This window comes from Brachionichthys hirsutus, chromosome 13, assembly GCF_040956055.1.
Source record: "Brachionichthys hirsutus isolate HB-005 chromosome 13, CSIRO-AGI_Bhir_v1, whole genome shotgun sequence".
Taxonomy (NCBI): domain Eukaryota; kingdom Metazoa; phylum Chordata; class Actinopteri; order Lophiiformes; family Brachionichthyidae; genus Brachionichthys; species Brachionichthys hirsutus.
The window spans coordinates 4,630,558-4,650,412 of NC_090909.1; the positions used below are offsets into that span (position 1 = coordinate 4,630,558).

The 19,855-nt window shown below is 43.8% G+C and overlaps 1 protein-coding gene across 1 annotated transcript; it reads left to right on the forward strand.

Moving 5' to 3' along the window:
* The first annotated feature begins 10,963 nt into the window (after positions 1–10,963).
* On the forward strand, positions 10,964–15,492 carry dazl (deleted in azoospermia-like). The gene is made up of 9 exons (XM_068747569.1): positions 10,964–10,978; positions 12,251–12,367; positions 12,902–12,993; positions 13,079–13,130; positions 13,215–13,281; positions 13,366–13,508; positions 14,186–14,263; positions 14,377–14,427; positions 15,484–15,492. Exons 1-9 carry the CDS (start codon positions 10,964–10,966, stop codon positions 15,490–15,492), a joined length of 624 nt encoding a protein of 207 aa, XP_068603670.1.
* The last annotated feature ends 4,363 nt before the right edge of the window (positions 15,493–19,855 follow it).

Here is a 19,855-nt window from a genome sequence, read left to right on the forward strand (position 1 = left end):
ACGCCATGCTCAAGGGTAGATATACTGTAACGTCGGTGCAAACCACGAAGCAGGAGATGAGGGTTCCTTTATCAGGATTTATTCCAGCACCAAACACACAATCAACAGGGTCACTGTTACGGCCGAAACCCACGGCAACATTAACTCACGTAAAACCTCCGAGTCGAACCCGCTTCAACAACGGACATAACAACACACAGTAATAATCCCCTAGGGATCATTACACTATAAAGCGTGCGTCCCGCCCGTAGATCGCTATTCAGACTCCAGCGTCGCACCTGAGCACCCGCTAACTCCAGAACAGCAACTTCTCCTTGCACTTCAAAATAAGAGCGCACACTTCAAAATAAACGTCACGCAACTGCGCTGCATTTCGAGTGTGGCAGATTAAAAAAAAAAACGCATTTATTAAAAAACAGAAAACAAATATTTCCCCAAAAAAACAGTTCTTCGTGCTTTGGCTTTTGCCTACTATACACTTTGTGAGTGCTTTGGTTTACCTTTAAGGAGGGTCATCCTCAGTGACGGTTTGGGATCACAGCAAGACAAGTAGTGACAGTGATGGGGAGGTTTTTGAGAAGAGAAAATGTTGCTGAGCCTGTAGCTAAATCAAAAAAGTCCCAACACTGTGGCAGAAACACTGCCCTAGGGATCCGTACAATACCAAATATAAAGGTGAATCCAAAACTGGTGTTTCTTGTTGGCAATTTTATCAGTGCTTTGAAGAATCAAGGTCAGGGCAATGACACAAAGCCATGCAATGTGGAACTCATTTGGGTTTAATTCCCTTATGAAAACGCAGCAGGCATCATATACAGCAGAGAGGAAACAGGCAGGGGGGGATTCCAATAAACAAGCCCCCATCCACAGAAGTAATCAATCAAACAATCAATCAATTAATCAATCTTTATGGAAGAGGCCAAAGAGCAGTAATTCCTTAAAATGCAAATCAATTTCTGATTTTTTTTAAATATATTTTTTGTGATGTTTTCTGGATTTGTTTTGTAAATTTTGCGTCTCTCACTGTTAAAACAAAACCTACAATTAAACACATTTTACATTTATTGATCTGTCAAGTATTTGCAATATTTTGACCCCAAAAGTTATACATTTGAAAACATTTCAGATACTATTTCCTTACTTCAATAAAGTGGTGCTTCGGCTAGGCCGTGAGTTTGACGCAGACACATTACAGTGTCTGTGCTGCCATCTAGTGTTACTCATACGAACGCACTGCTGAGTCAGCGTGTGCGTTAACAACTACTGAATACCAATACAAACCTGAATAAATTATCTCTCCTCCTCACCATTAACCTTGGACATACTGTATCTGGGTTTTTTTTTTGCAGTATTCTGAATTTTTACACTATTTTGACACTCCCAGAGGTATTTATTCATCCCAAATACTCCTCACACCCAAATACTTGTTCTTTGAACGTCATCTCAGAGTGGCCAACGGACATGGTCACTTTATAAACGCACGTGACAATTATATTGACTAATACTTATCTAATGATGAACGTGACGAGGGGAATTCCACTTTGGAGATAAACTATTTCAACCACCACGAGGGGGTCAGCCGAAAAGAGAGGAACACTAACAGCTAACTAACACAAGTGGTTCCTGGTGAACCGTTACAAAACGTGACAATGTTCATGTCTCAGACTGGAGGGAGATCCAGGAGTCAGTCCGGTTAGGGTTGGTCAGTCCTCCACGTCCACTCCTCCTCCTCCTGTGTCTCCACCTGTTAAAACAAACAGCGGATGATTTAAAAGAAAAAAGAATTAGGAAGTATATCGACGTAATACAGAAAACAGAATATCAAACAGCGGATCTCACACATTCATGCCACTCAGAGTGGCGTCACAGTATCGTCACCCTGAGAGCACTGACACCACTGGTGAGATAGAGACCCCCCCCCCCCCCCACCCTACATGACTGTGTCAAACTCCATAAACATTTCTCACTATTTATTATACACATATATATATATATATAATTTATTCAATATTATTCATTGATTTATGGACAAATCATTTAACTCTCATCTCAGTATTTTTTTTATAGTAGTATAAATCTCTGTTAGTGCAGAATTTGATCTGAGTACTTCCACAAGCAGTTTTCATTTGCTCTTTTTTTGATGCAGTATTTTTAAATTAGATTTCAAACTCTGCTGCATCAACATGAACTTATTTTGATTTTCCGGAGCTGTTTTCTCGCCTTATCGCTGCCATCGTCTCCTTTTCTGTGTGAAACAGCACCACTTCCTGTCTCTTCTGGATCATCACCAAAAGGTTATAAATTGTTCTTGGTATCTTTATACACCAACCATGAAAAGTGAAAGTGAATCGGAGTCAATGTGTATTTTTAACAGATTTTTTCATCCCTAAATGGGGTTAAAATTAAATATTTTTTCCTGACCTCATTCTGGATCCTGTCCAGATGAACGGCGGTGGTGAGATAGAGACCCCCCCCCCCCCCCCCCACCCTACATGACTGTGTCAAACTCCATAAACATCGGTCAATAATCAACCGAGATATTGAGAAACCAATTTTGAAGTTCCATTTACTGCAAACTTAATGAACATTTCAAAGTGATCCATAATCCAGGATCTCTTCTGGATTGTCACCAAAATGTATCATCTTTTCCTGGTAACATTCCCAACATTTCCTGAAAATGTCATCAAGATCTGTGCAGACTTTTTTTTTTAAGTTATCGTGCGGAAGGACGAACGGACGGACGGACAGGCAGACAGACCGACAACCTCCGCCTCAATACGAGTCCAAACCTGGGTCGCTCTTCTCCTCCACGTTGACATTGAGGCCTTTCTGGATTTCGTCCAGTAAGACATTGGACTGGCGAAGCTCCTCCAGCATGTTGGGCTGCTCCGCAGCCACCAGCACACGCGGATCCTTCGCCTGCGTCGGGAACATTTAAGAAGCAAAGCGCATTCGATTCAGTTTTCACAGACAATGACAACAGGCCGTGTGGAAAGGACGATCTCACCACTTCAGTGATGATTTTCCTCCAAGTTTTGTCCACAATGGCAAATTTGCGTCCCTCCTCGGGCTTCTGGGCGATGATGTCATCGGCGCTGAAGGTGGGCTGAAGGTAGAGCCACGTTTCTTGACATGTCAACATGAGATCTACGATATCCTGCGTGTTCTTGACCTTCTTTTCCCATTGCTGAGTAGGAGGGCACAAAGAATAATAATAATAACAGAATTATAGCAACAAGAAACTCTGGTTGTTTCTAATAGTAGAGGTTATAAACATAAATACAAAAGCCGAGATAATACATAAGAAGCTAATTATTACAAACAGTATCTTGGGTCACTTGGACTGGTACGAAACTGCGGTTGCATTTCCACCTGCAGCGATTATATCTTACTGTAAACTTGGTTTGAACATGTGAGCTACAAAAAAGTGAATGGAATCGCATATCGTTTATGAGTCAGTTTTAAAAGTAGATGTAAGCAGGCGGTCAAAAAAACATAACGAAACTTCAAATACAGGCAAACAATTGGAATTATGCATCAATTCCTATTTGCTGCCTGTAAGTGTTTAAAGCTTTTCCCTTTCATCAAGCGCTTCAGGGGACAACAGAGTGATTTGAGTTGCTGACTCTCACCTTACATTCAGCATCTATGGGCTTAATGAAAGGTGAACCTTGCATGGTCTGCACCTTGATCATGTGGTCACCAAGAAGAGCCTGGATGTCATCAACACTGGACACCATTTTAAGTTCCTGTGATAGAACACTAATCCGATTATTAATGCTCTGTATGACAATTCATAGACATTAAAACGGACAATATATTGATTTCTTGTGATACTTGTACCGTGTCCTTATATTGAATCAAAGTGAACTGGAGGTCGGTCCATTCATCCTTCATTTTCTTCAGGTATTCCTCCTGGGCAGAAAGTCCAATCTCTTCCAACCTAAGGCAGAAAAAAAAAACATGCATCAAATCAGTCAAGGTTACCCTAAAACCAGGGTCACCTCCGTCTTGCAAAACTCCTCTGAAGTACTTTCAATGATCTACTATGTGTACAGTATTTTCATATGTATTTCAACACGGTGGGCTGACTTGTGAGAGAACTTTGAAAGCCCAAGCTCCAACATGTGACACAGGGAAGTGTTCTCCTTCGGTTTGACATCGGAGCCGACAATGTCGCTGAGCTGCAAACACAGAAATGATTCGCATTAGCCTCAGGGAGCAAAGGAGAAGCACGACCCTGTGGTCAGTGCAAAGAATTAGCGATAGCAGCTATCTCTCCAGGCAGAAAATAACTCCTCGTACCATCTCCCAGTGGCAGTCTTTGAATGCGTCGTCACTGACGGTCGACAGGACGGCGGATTGCTCTATGAACCGGTCTATCTTGCTTTTATAGAATCTGGCTACTCGCCAAGACCCAGGAAAATCGCAGAGTGCCTTATTCAGCCTTTTCATGGTCTTTGACATGAATTCCAGGTCCTCAGATATTTTTCGAGCATCCAGATCTCTGACGGGAACTAAGAGTTGTTGCACGATAAAGAAAGAAACACAAATGTGGGAAAAAAAAGAAAATCCTGCAGCATAAAAACATCACACAATAGTTTCACAAACGATGTGAGCCACCCACCTTTCATCCATACTTCTGACATGTTCTCAAAGTTTAGTGCCGTGCTCCAGAGCGCTTCATGAGGCTGTTTGCCCTCAACCAACTTTTGAATAATTGGAAACTTGCTCAGGTTAAGCTCCAGTAAAACCTGGTCTTTGTTGATATCCTGAAAACAAAGCCGAACGTGAGTTTACAACTCAAACGTGAACCTGTGTTAAGTATTCAAAGGATAACGACATTTCTTTTAGTGTAACAATGTAAGAGTCTTTTATACCTTTAGCTCAGCCAAAGCCGCCTCGAGGCCGGCAGAGATCTCACTGAGATGTTCCACGTTGTTGTTAATCTCATTTATGTTCACCAGTTCCTTCTTTTTAAAGGAATTTACTTTCTTTTCCGCATCCTCGAGCTTCTCCTTTAGCTTCCCGACCCTGAGACGAAGCGATAAATGAAGCGGGTGTCGTTTTTCAGCATATTCAAAGAGCGATGTGAGAAAATAAATTGTCAAAATGTGAAGAAAGTGAGCCTGTCCGTAAACGTTTGCAACTAAACTCTGAATTTAAATTCACAAATGCTGGAATTTGAATTGAGTTCTTTCCGTTACCTCGACTCGACGTGGTCCACAGCTTCTTTTGTCATGGTGGCCAGACGAGCTTCGCTGTCATCAAGCTCCACCAGGATCTGTTTAGGCCACTCAAACACACGGGAGTTCAGCCTCATCTCAGCAGCTGGAGGAGGAAGAAGAAATGACGAGACATACAATGAATGAGATAAATGACAAAAGTGCACACACACAATTGTAAATACCACACTATGGTTCGCATACAGGATTGATGGCAATAGTTGATGAGGAAGCGGAGGCGGACCAATGCTTCTTGAACCTCATGCTTCAGCTTGTGAACAGTCACATCTCTGGTCTGGGTGAGGAACTGGCCAAACGCTACCAGATCCTCGGCCGTTGCCGGGGTGGAGCCGATGGTTTCAGAAACCGCCCCGTATTTCTCACAGATCCTGGTGATGTATAAATAAAGAACTTGTGTTTTACCGTCTTCCAATTCAAACTCACTAAAACATACCCAATTTACTGATTAAAGGAAACGAACTTGAAGAATCTATCAGATGCAAAAAAAAACTAGAAAAGCTCTTGAATCTATAAATGGAGTTTTTCAATGTTAAAATGTAATATTCCTGGCCTCATTCTGGATCAGATCCAGATGAAATTCAGTGGTGAGATAGAGGCCCCCACCCTACAACACTGTGTCAAATTACATAAACATCGATCAATAATCAACCGAGATATTGTGGAACAAATTTTGAATTTCAAAGTGATCATCACCAAAATGGAATCACCTGTTCCCGGTAATATTCCCAACTACTACTTCTACTACTACTTTTCTACTACTACTTAAATAATATTTAAGTAGCATTCCCAACATTCCCTGAAAATTTCATCCAGAACTTTTTGAGTTATCTTGTTAACAGACGGACGAACAAAAAAGCGCCGGCGGAGGTAAAAACCTCTCGTTTCCTCTCACCCCTCGTTTAGCTTTCGGTTTTCCTCCACCTTACACGTGAGGATCATGTCTTTCAGTTTGTCTGTACAGTCACACAGGTCATCGTTCAGCTTGCCAGCATCCAGACAAAACATGGACAGCGGCGCCGTAATGTGCAAGGAGGCCAGCTCCTCCCGCAGGTCCTTGATGTCTGCGAGTTTCTGAAGGTTCAGAGGCGGAGAGAGGACTTCAGCAACAATGCGAGAAAACAACCAACGTCAGCTAAAACAGGAAATGTTCCCTGCAGATTCCTGATGGGAAGGTTCCCTTACATTTGTGTATTCTTCCAGTGAAAGGTCCTCTTCCAGAAATGACGATATTTCCTGTTTGGCTGTATTGTCCAGTAGACTCAAGTGTTTTTCATAAACATTCAAATACCTAGAAGAAACCGTGCGCTATTAACATTTTATCGGCCCTCGCTGGAACGTCAGAGAAATGGAAAGACGCGAATTCACTCGATGCATTTTTACTTTACAGGTCCGACCAGGTTTTTGTTGAAAATGTCCTTGGTACAGCTGATCAGGTCTGTAACCAGTCGCTCATCGGCAGCGACTGTTCGGAGATGAAGGTCGTCAATAGCGGGAAAGAGACGACACTCCACCTGGAAAGCCGTATTAGTCGTAGGTGAAACACACGTCTTTGTTGAAAATGGAATCAATACTGTGTGTTGTGTGGTATAAAATCCATACCCTTTGCAGGTTCTCAGAACTCTTGATGATTTCCATATAGACTCCGTGGATGAGTTCCCAAATTTCACTAAAGCTCGGACTAAAATCAATATGAGGCTCATTGACTTGTAGCTTGACCAGCAGCATCTGGGAGAGGGCATACTTCATGTCGTCGTACTCTTCAAAGTCATTGCCACCCTGGAGACCAAAGGATACGGGAAACCCGAGCACAATGGCGAGTACAAGTATCATGCCATGTCCAAGTAGTGAAGTAACATCAAGTAGTAAGGCTAGGCAACGTCTCACTTCGTTGATACGCGTGTCTGCGGCCAATGATAGAGCTTTCACTCTATAAGTAACACTTATATATATAAAAAAAAAGAAACTGTGTACATTTAGATGCTTTCCAAACCTCATGGATGGTGAAGAAAGAAAGCAGGTCCTCCAGTGTGTTTATGACCAAGCCTCGAAGCTGCCTCGACATGAGAGCAGCCACGCAGTTGAAGAACTCCGCAACAGCCGCTCGATCGATTTCTTTATCCCGGAGTATTAAAGGCAACCACTGCTCGACGGAAGTCTCGAGGAGTGATTCGCACTGAGGAAGCCACCTAAAAAAAAAAAAAACAAGGATCGCGTTCAGTTCCGCTGCATACCATGACAAACACGCGCGGGCACGGAGGGGAAACCCTGCGAGATCAGCTCGTGCATCACAATGAGAAGGGAACAAAAACGAAAAAAAACAAGTTCTTATTACACTCACTTTTGGATCAGTTCCTCTCTCGCAGCTTTGCATTGCTTCTGGACAAACCCTTCAAACTCTGATGGTGAGAGAGGAAGTCCGGTGGACATAAGGTCCGCCACACTAACGAATCTCAAGGACGAGAAGCTGAAACGAGACATCGAAACGTGGCGTGACGCGCGCACGTCGAACTCAGGAGAGCCAGAGTCGCAGCATCTGACATCCACTGGCTTCAACACACGCAATCCATGCGTGGAACGGCGGATCTGTGCGTTACCTCTCGAACCAAACATCGTTCAGCGCCACCATAACGGGAGCGACAGCAAACAGGTGTTGGCTCAGCCAGGCTTTGCACTCTTTGTAACTGGCACTCCAGGGCACCGGTGGACGTACCACCCTGCGGGGGAACGGCTCGGGGACGCTGGATATGGACAGTCGCCGACGCTGAGCCGGATCCTTCAGAATATAGTCCACTAACGAGGAAGAACGTGAAGCACAGGAGCAAAGGAAGACACTTCATCGCAGGAGAAACCTTCCCGTTCACTCAGGCACCAACGCGAATGCGTTTTCAAACGCATGTACATGAAGTATACAGTACTTGTGTTACCGGCGCAACAAAATGTGCGAGCTGACATAGCAGTTGAAGTAGAATCCTGTGTTTTTTCTCCAGATTGTTTATTGCAGTTTTTCTTTTCTCCCCCAATTGCCAACACACTAAACTTCCATGTATATCACAATTATTTAAACTGACACTCAGAGAGCAAAGCCTCTTTTCAAATCTCCAAATGTCTAAACACGACAATTGATGGATTGATTGATCTATTTTAGGACTTACTAAAGATGCACAACACACAAACCTTTGACGTTTCGGTGTGTGGTTTCGTGAATTTTGCCTAGTTTACAAAATTGTCCTTTTAACAATTGGAGGGGGAAAAAAAAAGGAAAAACTGTAAATCAATTGTTTTAAAAGTTATACTGGCAGACGCTTATAAACGATAAATGCAGCAGTGAACGAAAGAATGATCGACCCTATTGTTTCGAACCTATGCTCTTCTTGACGCTGAAGAGGTAATTATTTCTGATTTCCTCCTCCATGTCCATCCTGAGGATGGTGCGGTTTTTACTCCCGATGTCCATGTTGGGAGGGAGCCGGCGAAAGATGTTCGTCATCGTTTGATCTGGGAAGGAGGCCACTGCAGAACTCGGTATATCGTTGATGTAGTGCATATACCTCTGTATTAATAAAAGATAAAACAGGATCAGTTAGATCAGGGGTGGGCAAACTTTTTGACTCGCGGGCCACAATAGGTTCTAAAATTTGACGGAGGGGCCGGACCAAGAACAGATGGATGGAGTATTTGTGTGAGCAAATATAAATGACACATGAAAGCTATTGCATTAAAGTATTTGTCCTTTTACAGGTAGCATTACAGGGAAAAGGTCAAATGAATGAGGTTTAATTATAATACAATTTTATTTAATGATATAATTTGGACAAGTTTGGCGGGCCGGATTAAAAAGACCAACGGGCCGCATATGGCCCCCGGGCCTGGGTTTGCCCATGCCTGAGTTAGATCAATTGTTTCCTGCCTGTACTAGATAAATATGACCTTTAGCGATTGAACTCGTACTTACTTCCAGTTCGCTCTCATTAGGTTCCCCATGCCGGGCCCTCGTCTTCTCCTCCTGGCTGCGAATGATGTCCAACTGTTCTGCGGGACTCAGAGGCGGGCTGATGGGAGAGGGGACCTTTTCCGGCCTAGTTGAGCGTGAAACACGAGAAGATGCCTGTAAATGAGACAAAGTGCTTCCCACGAGAAAAGCTTCTGTTGTATACTTTGACTTTAAAGGCGTACTTCATTTTCTCTCCTGTTGCTTTTCCACGCTTCTCTGCAGGTGGGATGCGTGCTAAAAAGCTCATTAAGAAGTGTTAGGAGTTCACAGTCTATATCGTCATCAGAAAACAACGTACAGAACCTTACAGTGTTATGTTTTACATCGTTTTCTGACAGACCAGGCTTTATTATGAGATTCAAACACTTACAAAAAAAATACAAATAAAAACTCAAAAGGATACAATTGACCTTTGGCCTTACAGCGGATTTGCCAGCGGTAGCATATCTGCCCTGTAGATCATGAATGTCCAGACCTTTGGTCTGGAGACTATAGTTGCTTCCGATCGGGGGTCTTCTGTAAAAACGCTGTTCCTCATAGGGAGCAGCTCGGGCCGACGGGTTGGGCTGCAGGATGGGTGGGTGCTGACTCTCCCTCGGGACTGTCTGAGAAAAGATCGGTGCTTTATATGTTCAGCGCTCAGACCGGAAGTGGCTCATCTAAAGCAGTAGACGTTAAGAAAATGGCTCCACTTACTTGATGTGGGTTCGAGGTTCTTTCATTAGGAGGCAAGTGGCCTTGAAAAGCAGGACTTCTGTCACTCATTTCTATTTGGTCGTGATTCCAAAAGTGTAATTCTGTTTTAGGAAAATCACAAAGAGCATAAAAAAAAGAGCAAAGAGTAATTTATTTTTATTTTATTGGTATCGTTAAATGTCGATGATTTATGTACGAAGGACTTTCAACGGAAACAAGACCGCAAGGGCTTTTTTAGAAATGCTCCTCTTAGACAGAATGTTTGACTGTACTTGTACTGTAATACACGCTACTGTTTGACTGTACTTGTACTGTAATACATACTACTGTTTGACTGTACTTGTACTGTACTGTAATACATGCTACTGTTTGACTGTACTTGTACTGTAATACACGCTACTGTTTGACTGTACTTGTACTGTAATACATGCTACTGTTTGACTGTACTTGTACTTTAACATTCTATCTAATACATATATTCATCATCATCAGGCTTCTTCAGTCCTAAATTACTGTTGAAGTCTCATAATCCTGCATCAAATATGATGGACTCCATTTTAAAGGCTTTTAAATAGTTGCTGAAGCTACCTACCTGCATTCAAACCGACAACCGACATCCGGGTACGTTGCTCGCGTTGCTAAGTTTGCTAACATTTAAGAGCTACAACATGGAAAAAGTCCACTTTGTTGTCACAATAAGGGAGCAAAACAACAAGCGGTGATAAGCTGTCCCTCCATTTAGAGCCAAAGACAGCGTGATAAAGAGACGCTGCTGGTAAACAACGGGAAGGCTCGTTAACTATAATCAGAGTTCCGTCTGTAACGCGATACCTCATTATAGGAGCACAAGTTAAACGATTCAAGAACAAGCACATTTATTCAATAATAACAAAGTACATCAGTTAAGAAACACAACTCGTATTCTTATTTTTACCTTATTTGAAACGAAAGTCTCCTTTGCCGAGAAGTTTCCACTGGCGCTGATTGCAGGTACGTGTCTCCAAGGCAACGCCGCCCCATCCACCTTGTTATGGTTCAGTCCGAGGTGGGCGGGGCCTTATCTGTTGGTTCGGGTGGAGAATTCTTGACCCGCCCTACTCGCCTATTCTGATTGGTTTAGGTTCCGTACTCCTTGCTGGCATGAGAAAACTATTGGATATCGCCTTCGCAATCATAAAAAATAAAGTCAACTTTACACTCAGAGATTAAAACCCTTTATAAATTATGAAGCGCAAAAACGAAGAAAAAATGAATTCATATTTGGTTGTTTGGAGCAAGTTTCACGTTGTTTCAGTGATTTATGGCAAATATATATATATATATTGTATGATGTTTGATTTAAGAGCAGTTCTTGTACAGGACGATGCAAAGGACAGGGTGAAGTGGAGAGCATTGATTTGCTGTGGCGACCCCTTGCGGGAGAAGCCCAAACGACAGTAGTAGTTTTTTATTACCTCTTTTTTTTGCACACCCATCCTCCTGTAAATCAAGGACTCAGAGTAAACAGCTCATTTTAAAACTGACTTTTGAAAGACTTTTAATTTTGTAAATCCCAGATTTGAGTGGACGTCGGAAGGTCATGTGGACTGGGCGTGGCTTTGCGTGACGTCAGGTCGCTCCTGTTCTCGGGCAGATTAGAAGCGCCGCTAAAAAAAATTAACTCTGCGTGGATTTGATTAAATTGAGCTGTTTTAATTATTTTAGAGATGGTAAGTGTCGGGGATATTCTTTTTTAAATATCTCGCGAATAGCGTATTTTGTCTTTTAAAGTAGTCTGTTGACTTTTTTTAATCAGCCCCGCTAGCTCGGTCGTCGCTCCCGGGTTCGTGTTTAGCTGCTAGCTAATTGTCGAACGAAAAAAAAGGGCGCAAACTCGGCGCTTCGTAGCTTATAAAGAGCGGTGATGTTTTATAGCAGCTATAATTTTAACATCCAATATAATCGATGCTGTGTTTCGCTGCTCACGTTTTTGTTTTTAATGCTATTTTTCTTCCCACCTGTGTGAGATGCTTTACATCTGAAATGCGTGTCCTCCCCACGGGCGCCATTGCTAACTTCAGCGAACCTTAAATCCAACTCGCCAAAGTCGTTTTAATTTTTGCTTTTGATCGATTAGCGCGTTCGGTTCTTTATCGGGATGCAACCGCGGATAGTTTAAATATTTTTTGAATAATTGCACCTGATTAATTTGAGTGTTGATTCCGTCAAAACGGATCATTTCGCAAATCTTGTATTCTCCTGTAATATATATATATATATAAATATTTTTTATTCAAATGTTTTATTTGATCAATAATCCCAAATGGTTTAATTTAAGGATCTCAGCAAGCCCAGGATCAGCAACCCTTTGTCGCTGAAGTTGTCAAATGGCTTCATTCTTCCGGAGGGCAAACTGACCCCCAACGCCCTCTTTGTTGGGGGGATTGACATGAAGGTAAAGATCAAACGCACATGGATCATATTTACGACAACTGGATTATGTCTGAGTTTAATTTTGGAATAATTTGAACGTCGATGTGAAAAAGGGATGACATTTAATTGATCATTTCAGGTGGGAAATGTGTACAAACACTTCAGACGTGTACAATGGTTTGCTATTTTTTGTGCATGACGGTGAATAACTGAACAAAATAGAATTCCTACCTGGAGGTGTAATACGAAGCAGACTTTACCAGACATAAGGTGGATTTATAAAACCCAAAAAGCAGTCAGAGATCAATGAAATCAATAAGGCTACAAAGGACTACTTTGAGTAATGTTAAAATGGAACTGTTGAGCCAGAGAAACTGAGCAGAATTGTAAAGCCGTTAGAAAATATTAATTTTATGAAACAGATGTTGGCAGGATTAAGAATACGAATAATCCCAGCGTGGCTGTTCATTGTTTTTTTTTCATGTATTTTTCAGGCTTATTTTTAAAGGCTAATCGGCTAATATTCATTCATAAATTAATTAATTTCAACTTTCAGGTGGAGGAAAATGAAATGCGTGACTACTTTGCCAGATATGGAACCGTTAGGGAAGTAAAAATTATCACATACCGTGGAGGGATCTGCAAAGGGTGAGTTTCAGTCAGGCCTTTTTTTTTTTTTAGTTTAGTTTAGCATTTAGTCCATGCGTTTTAAACTTGTTTGTGTTTTTCCCAGATATGGGTTTGTGTACTTCAAAGAAGACGTCAACATTCAGACAATCATTGAGGTGAGTGTGGATGCTAGTAGAATTTGCTACTTGTACTTCTTCTCCTCTCCTAACGGTCCGGTCTGTTTACATCATTTGCCGTAGCAACCGATCATATTAAATGGACGCAAACTCAAGCTCGGCCCTGCCATCATGAAAGAAAGGAACTGTCGTACGTATCCTGACGCCGTCCGGACGTTTCTACTTTCTGTTGGCGTTGCCGTCTTTCAATGTTCGGCGTCCCCTCGACATCTAGGGTCCTTTCCGGGCCGTCTGGTCAGCCCGGCTCCTTGGCTGAGCCCCGTCCAGTACTACTACTGTGCCTGCTGCTCACCTGTTGGAGGAGGGGGGGTGGTACAGACCTCGCCCGTGTTCAATCAAAGCACCCCGTACAACCAGGTAACGCTGAAATGAAGCAATCAGGACTCGCATGTCAAGGCCCAACGACAATACTGTATATATTGTATTGTGTGTATATATATCTATATATTGACTGTATATATTTTCACAATTGCAAGTAAACATAATTAAATATGTTGAACCCCGATCATTGGTTCAACATTACGCTGTTATTGGCATTTCTAGCAATATTCATGAGGAAATATATTTGAAATCCCAACTGACAAACAGAATAAACAGCAGATTGTATGTTGAATATATATATATTTTTTTTATTAGATATAATGTTAGAGTACAAGTACAGTCACACAGTAGAATGTATTACAGTACAAATAAAGTCAAACATCCTGTCTAAGAGGAGCATTTCAAGAAAGCCCTTGAAAGTTTCCGTTGAAAGTCCTTCGTACATAAATCGTCGACATTTAACAATACAAGTGTAACAATACAAATAAAAATAAAACCAATATTCAATAACTCAATTGATGCAAAGTAACATTAGACAAATAAAATGATTTTACACCACCGATGCAAACGAACAATAAATCTAAAATAAATTACACCACCGATGCCAAATGACAACGAATGGCAATGTAACGTTAGCCTTTTTAATGTGTTTCTGATTTTTGCTTTAGACATAACAAACGTAACTTCCCACTGTGGTTTCAAAATGCTTGCAGATGTACTCCTATTCAAACTACGGAGGGGTCATCACCCAGATGCCAGTGAACTACCCACAGAACGCGTATGCGTACCAGGTACGCACACGCACACACACACCTTTCCCTGCTCATCCCACCCTCCACACGCATTCTATCCACGGTAGAGGCTCGTCTGTGTTTGACCGCCGTCCCTCTCCTCCCCCACGCAGTACCCCCCGTCTCAGTGGATGGACGACCAGAGGACACACCCAGTTAATCAGGTGACTCGACACTTATTGGGAATAAGATCACAATGCAGCTCACTTCCCATGTTAGAGCCTCACAAGGCCAGTGGGATGGAGACGACTGAGAGAACGTAACAGCGCCGGAAAACAAAAATGAAATGGGAAAAAGGACATGTTATTTTGGCCCCGGAACAAACATCTTGAGTAGAGTTTTTTTTTTATTTTTTAAACTATGCCAAGAATAATGGCAGAAGGGATCAAACTCAAAATAATTGAGACCTGGCAGAAACGCTGGAGCGGTCAAACAATTGCTTCTAATATAAATAGTTCAATGTCTGTGTTTTCTATTTCAGTTTAGATACCAAAACTGTAATCATTTAGAATTTATCTTGATCCATTTATTTTGTTCCGGTGACTATTTAGAATAGCGGTGCTTGCATGCGAACTTGAGCCGGATTTTAAAAAACTTTTTATTGTCCCTTTTAAGTTTTTGTTTAAATCAAACATCTGACATTGAACCTTCATAGAAGCAGTTTTTTAACCTACATCCAGCGCAAGTTCAATGTTCACTCTGGCCACTGGATGGCGCCGTCCAGTCAGTGTTGACGAGGAATGGACTTGCGTGTGGCGACAACTATTTGTTGCATTTCCAAATACAAAAGACACGAAAGGGATTCTGTGTCTTTGGAAGTTTGTAAAACGTTTTTTCTGTTTTTTTTTAGCGCAGCTGTATCAAATTCTTTTTTTTTTTAAACCTTTGAAACATCTCCGCGAGCTCGTTCACGGAGCGTCACGTGGGGTCCAGACTCCGTTGACTGTGCTGTAAGTCCACAGCTATAGCTATTGAACTTCCTGTCAGGTAAAACCCCAAAATGAGGGCTGCCGTACGGAGGAGGCCGTGAGCAACGACGCGCCTTGAGAGGCTGCCGGCCTGCAGGAGGAGGTTCGTCGGTGCAAACGACGACTGGAGCGGCGTTTGCTTCAGCCGGCGCACAATCGCGTTGCTCCTCCTCCAGCTGAGACGGTCCTGCAGTCCATTAGTCCATTAATTCCGAAGCGATGGCTGACTTGTGATGTCCTCTCCCCTCTCAGATGCAGTGATGTCACGGACGGCTGGGACCAACCTGACAGACCCCCCCCCCCCCGACTCGTTTTAACACCAGACAGCAGGAGCTCTCTCCACTTTCAGTGTATTAGTTTGTATCGCAGCCGCTCTGGCCACAGCTGGCGGGGATCGCCGTGGCGTGGTCAGCCGGCTTTTAACCAACCAGCCCCCCCCCCCCCGCAGGAAGAAGCAAGGCACCCCTCCCCTCACTGTCCTGACTCACGATCTGTTTTTTTGTTTTCGTCTGTTCATTTTGCCAACGAGAGGAACTCTGAATCTCACTTGTGTGTTCCTATTTATGTTTTATTATTTATTTTTGGGGGAATTATTCATCCTTTATGTCACGCTTTTAGCTTTTGCAAGGCCTTTCTGTACATAAAGGGTTAATGTAGGTTGGGTAGCACCCCCCCCCCCCCCCCCTCTGATTGTGTTGCTTCTTATTATAACTGATCCTAATTAATTAATGTCATTAACTTGGTCCATCCGTTCATTTTCTGCTCTCCTCTTTCAGTGGCCGTTGAGCAGGTGAACAAAAGTCACACCTCGCCTTATTTACAATCACTTTGTTTTATTTTATCAAGCCTTTTTCTCTTTCTTTGTTTACCTGCGTCGTCCCCGTGACTTGAACTCTTTACCCTAAACAACGGCCACATCACTTTTATTTATTTCCTGTTCAATCAAACCTACATTTGGAAGAAAAGGAGGTGAAAGCCACTTAAAAAAAAAAGGAAAACAGGCGCCCGTCTTCCGCTGTTTCGTCTTCGGTTCACGTTGTACATGGTTCACTTTAAACTGGTTACGGCTTTTAGCGTTTTTGGGTTTTAAAACAATCGAAGGTGATCTTGCACGAAGCTTCTTACTGACATCCACTGGCGGCGTTTTTATACATTCCTCTCACCTCATTGGTTCGGTTGTGATTGGAGATGCACATTTCGGTATCTGGTATGGATCACAGATTTCATTTTGCATGACCTATTTCTTTAAATTGTATTGTGATGGAACTGTTTTTGTTTCGTTCCGCACCTCACTGTTCGGTTATTCACGTTTGTGTTTGAGGAATAAAACTTGTTACGGTCTGATTTTCATTATTTTGGCCACCGTATAGTTTTATTTTGGGGGGGGGGGGGTAAGTGTCTGCTCACCTCCTGCTCGTCCTGAGCTGGTGAGGGGCGGCTGCTTTCCACTCGGGGTTGGATTCCAGGGTTTCCCTGGCAACAAGCCCATCATCTCCCGGTCATCACAGCGTTTAGTTTTTTGTCACAGTCTGGTGGTGAGACTTGTCCAGCCCATGACCCCCCCTCCCCCAGTCAGACGCTCCTAAATAATGGATCTGTCTGGGTAACTCTGAATTTTCAAGAGGGCTTCCTGTAGCGTCCAATTTGGAATCAAACTCGGGCGTAAACTGGAATCGAGATTTATTTCTGCAGCACTTCGCGTCCTTATTCTCACTTTTCTGAAGATTCGAACCCCCACCGGGGTAGTTCCAGTAATTTCACGTCAGCATTGGGTTTCATTGAAGGCGTCCGACCTTTAGAGCGCAGCGAATGGGAGGCAGCAGGGAGGGGAGAGGATGCGCGTAACACCGCGCTCTGCTCGGGCACGTCGGAGGTGGACGGACTGCGTGTGGAGCGCGCCAGCGGCGCTCCGGTGTCGTTTCTACACGGATTCCTGCTTTCCTCCCGTTCGTCCGGACCGCGGTTGTCTGAGCCGTGACGGGGACGCGCATCATAGAGGGAGTGACGCGCGTCGGCGTTCCGGTCCGTACTTCGCGCACGCACTGGGCACGACTTGGTTGGTGAGTTTAACTCTTATTTACAATAACCATGGCAGAATGTCTGACCGGAAATACAACGTAATGTTTCCAAATAAGGTCTCAGTCGCTTTTATTACATCCCGCGTCCGAAGAGATGTTTGTGTGCCTGTTTGTATTTTATCAATAAACCGGCTGCATGCTGCTGAAGATCAATCCAGAGTTAGTCTTAAATATCAAAACAAACGATTAACAATTCCAACGTAATCTGGATTATTTCAAGAACAAACAAACAAAACAAAAAAAATCACGCTTTAAAAATCAAAGCTTGCGTCCGGCATTTTACAAAATGGTTAAACATTTCTGGAGCATTTGAAATTCAGCAAGTAAAGTACAGCTCTATGATGCATCGATTTGACGTTTTGGATTGCAAAAAATATTTTGATCTCTTTTTGGACACCTTTCAAAATAAAACAAAAAAGGTTATATTAGTTTAGACGCCAATCTGTGTGCTGTGCTATAATGAAGACACCCCCCCGCGGCGCGCGCACTGTTAGACTGTGCTTGTCACAAAGTGGATGTCCGGCCAGATGGACGGGGGGGGGCGTGCGCGTGTCAACGAGAGATTCGGTGCGTAAGCGGCATGTCCGTGGATCATTTCCCGTTCACTGGGCCGGCACCCACGTGTTGGCTGAGTGCGTGCGCGCGCGTGCGTGGAGATGGGTTGAGGTTGAACGCGCCAACGAGGAAGGAAAAGTCAGATCAGGCAACATGTAATTTCATAGCAGGATGCGCGCCCCCCCCCCCGCAAAACGCACGTGGGATCGATTAGGCACGTGGGATTATGGACGCTCATAATCCCACGTGACTAAAAAAAAAAGCATCCATTTGTGGCGCGTCCGGTTTAATCCTATACTGGTTATGCAAACGGAATTTTAAGGTTCCAAATATCCCAGAATAAAGAGTAAAAGAATAAAATGTTGCGTTAAAATATAAGCAGTCTGCCTGTAAGACCATACCCAGGGTTTACTCCAGAGCAGACCTCACAGACAGCCCCGCTACTTTGTCGCTTGGGAGGATCTCACCTCCGGGGAACTTGTCATCTCCCGCTCTGCTCTCTGCCTGACTTCTCTTTTTCCCTTTTCTATCCATCTCTATCGCCCTCCCCTCGTCTCTCTTTCTCATCTCTCCGTTCTGGCTGTCTCTCACTTTGTTCATCGTCACCACCAGCCCGAGTGGAACCCGTGCCCAGTGGGGGGGGGGGGGGGGGGACCGGGAACCTTGTTGTGTTTTATTATTGCATCTCATCTTATATATATTTTAGAGTTTTTTTCAACTATAACTTGGATAAAATTCATTTTTTGGTGCTCCAGCAGAGCTTCTTCAGTTGTTCCGTCTTCATCGTAGGAAGCCTTTGCCTCCCTGTAGCTCTCCCTCTGCAGCACGTGAGTACAGCCTCCTGGAAAGCGGACCCCCCCCCCCCCCCTCCGCCATGGGGAAGCAGCAGCATCGCCGAATTATACTCTCGCATAAATCTGATGTAATTTCAAATCTCTCCTTTACAAGCGAGCCTCTAATGAGACGCGAGTCCGTCTTCGTCGTCTCCATTCTCTAGTTTTCACTTCTTTTGTCCGTCTCTTCCGTCTCTCTTCATTGAATGGATTTTTTTTTTTGCTTTTGAGGTCTCTTTCTTGTTAATGTTTCTTTTTATTTTGCTTGTGAAGGATCCCGTTTGAAGTCGAGACGTAGAGGAATAAAGTGCACCTTCAAGCGCTGGATTTTCTCCGGCCTTACAGTCGCCTTGGTTTCTGTCTCCAGCTTGTGTTCACCATCAGAGACGAGTGTCTTACAGGGGACACAGACAGACATCTGTTGAAGCGAGGCCTTTGTTTTGGGAACTGTACTGCTAGAAGAAGAGTCTGAAGTACAACCCTGGGGGGGGGGGGGGAATCTACATAGGCTGTCTGGCCGTCTCTAGTAATTGCATTAGCTTCATGGGAAGGAGGCGGCTCAGCAGGGGAGCACTTTGGCTGTGGAGCCACCAGACAGACAGACAGACAGACAGATGGGACAGACGGAGGACGGACGGAGAGGGTTAGGAGGCTGGTGGGCATGCAGGGAGCATGGAAGGGAAGATGCTGGCCGACTAGACTGGGAGGGAAGTGGCCTGAAGGGGGCGAGAGGAATGTGAGGAAAAACAAATGGATGGATGTAAAAGTCTCAGTAATGAAACGGGGGGGGGGGGGGGGAATTATCAAACGGACAGGAAAAGACAAATCATTTCAGCTCAGGCTAATAGGCAAGGGCGATAGTCAGCGAAGAGGTCATGGATGGGCTCTAACCCCCCCCCCCCCCCCCCCCCCAGCCTGAGGAGGATCGCAGAAATGGATAATCAAGGCCATTGCACAGACAGAATGGACTAATCAATGATGACAGGTGAAGGAGAGAGAGAGAGAGGGGGGGGGGGGTTCAAGGCGTGGCTCAGGCAAGAGAGTTTCGCTGAAACGGTTGGGCACACTGACCAGCCAATGGGAGTAGAGGTGAGCGTTCGAGATAGGAGTGAAGAGGAGAGAGAGAGAGAGAAGGATGGTGGGACGAGGGCAGAGAAG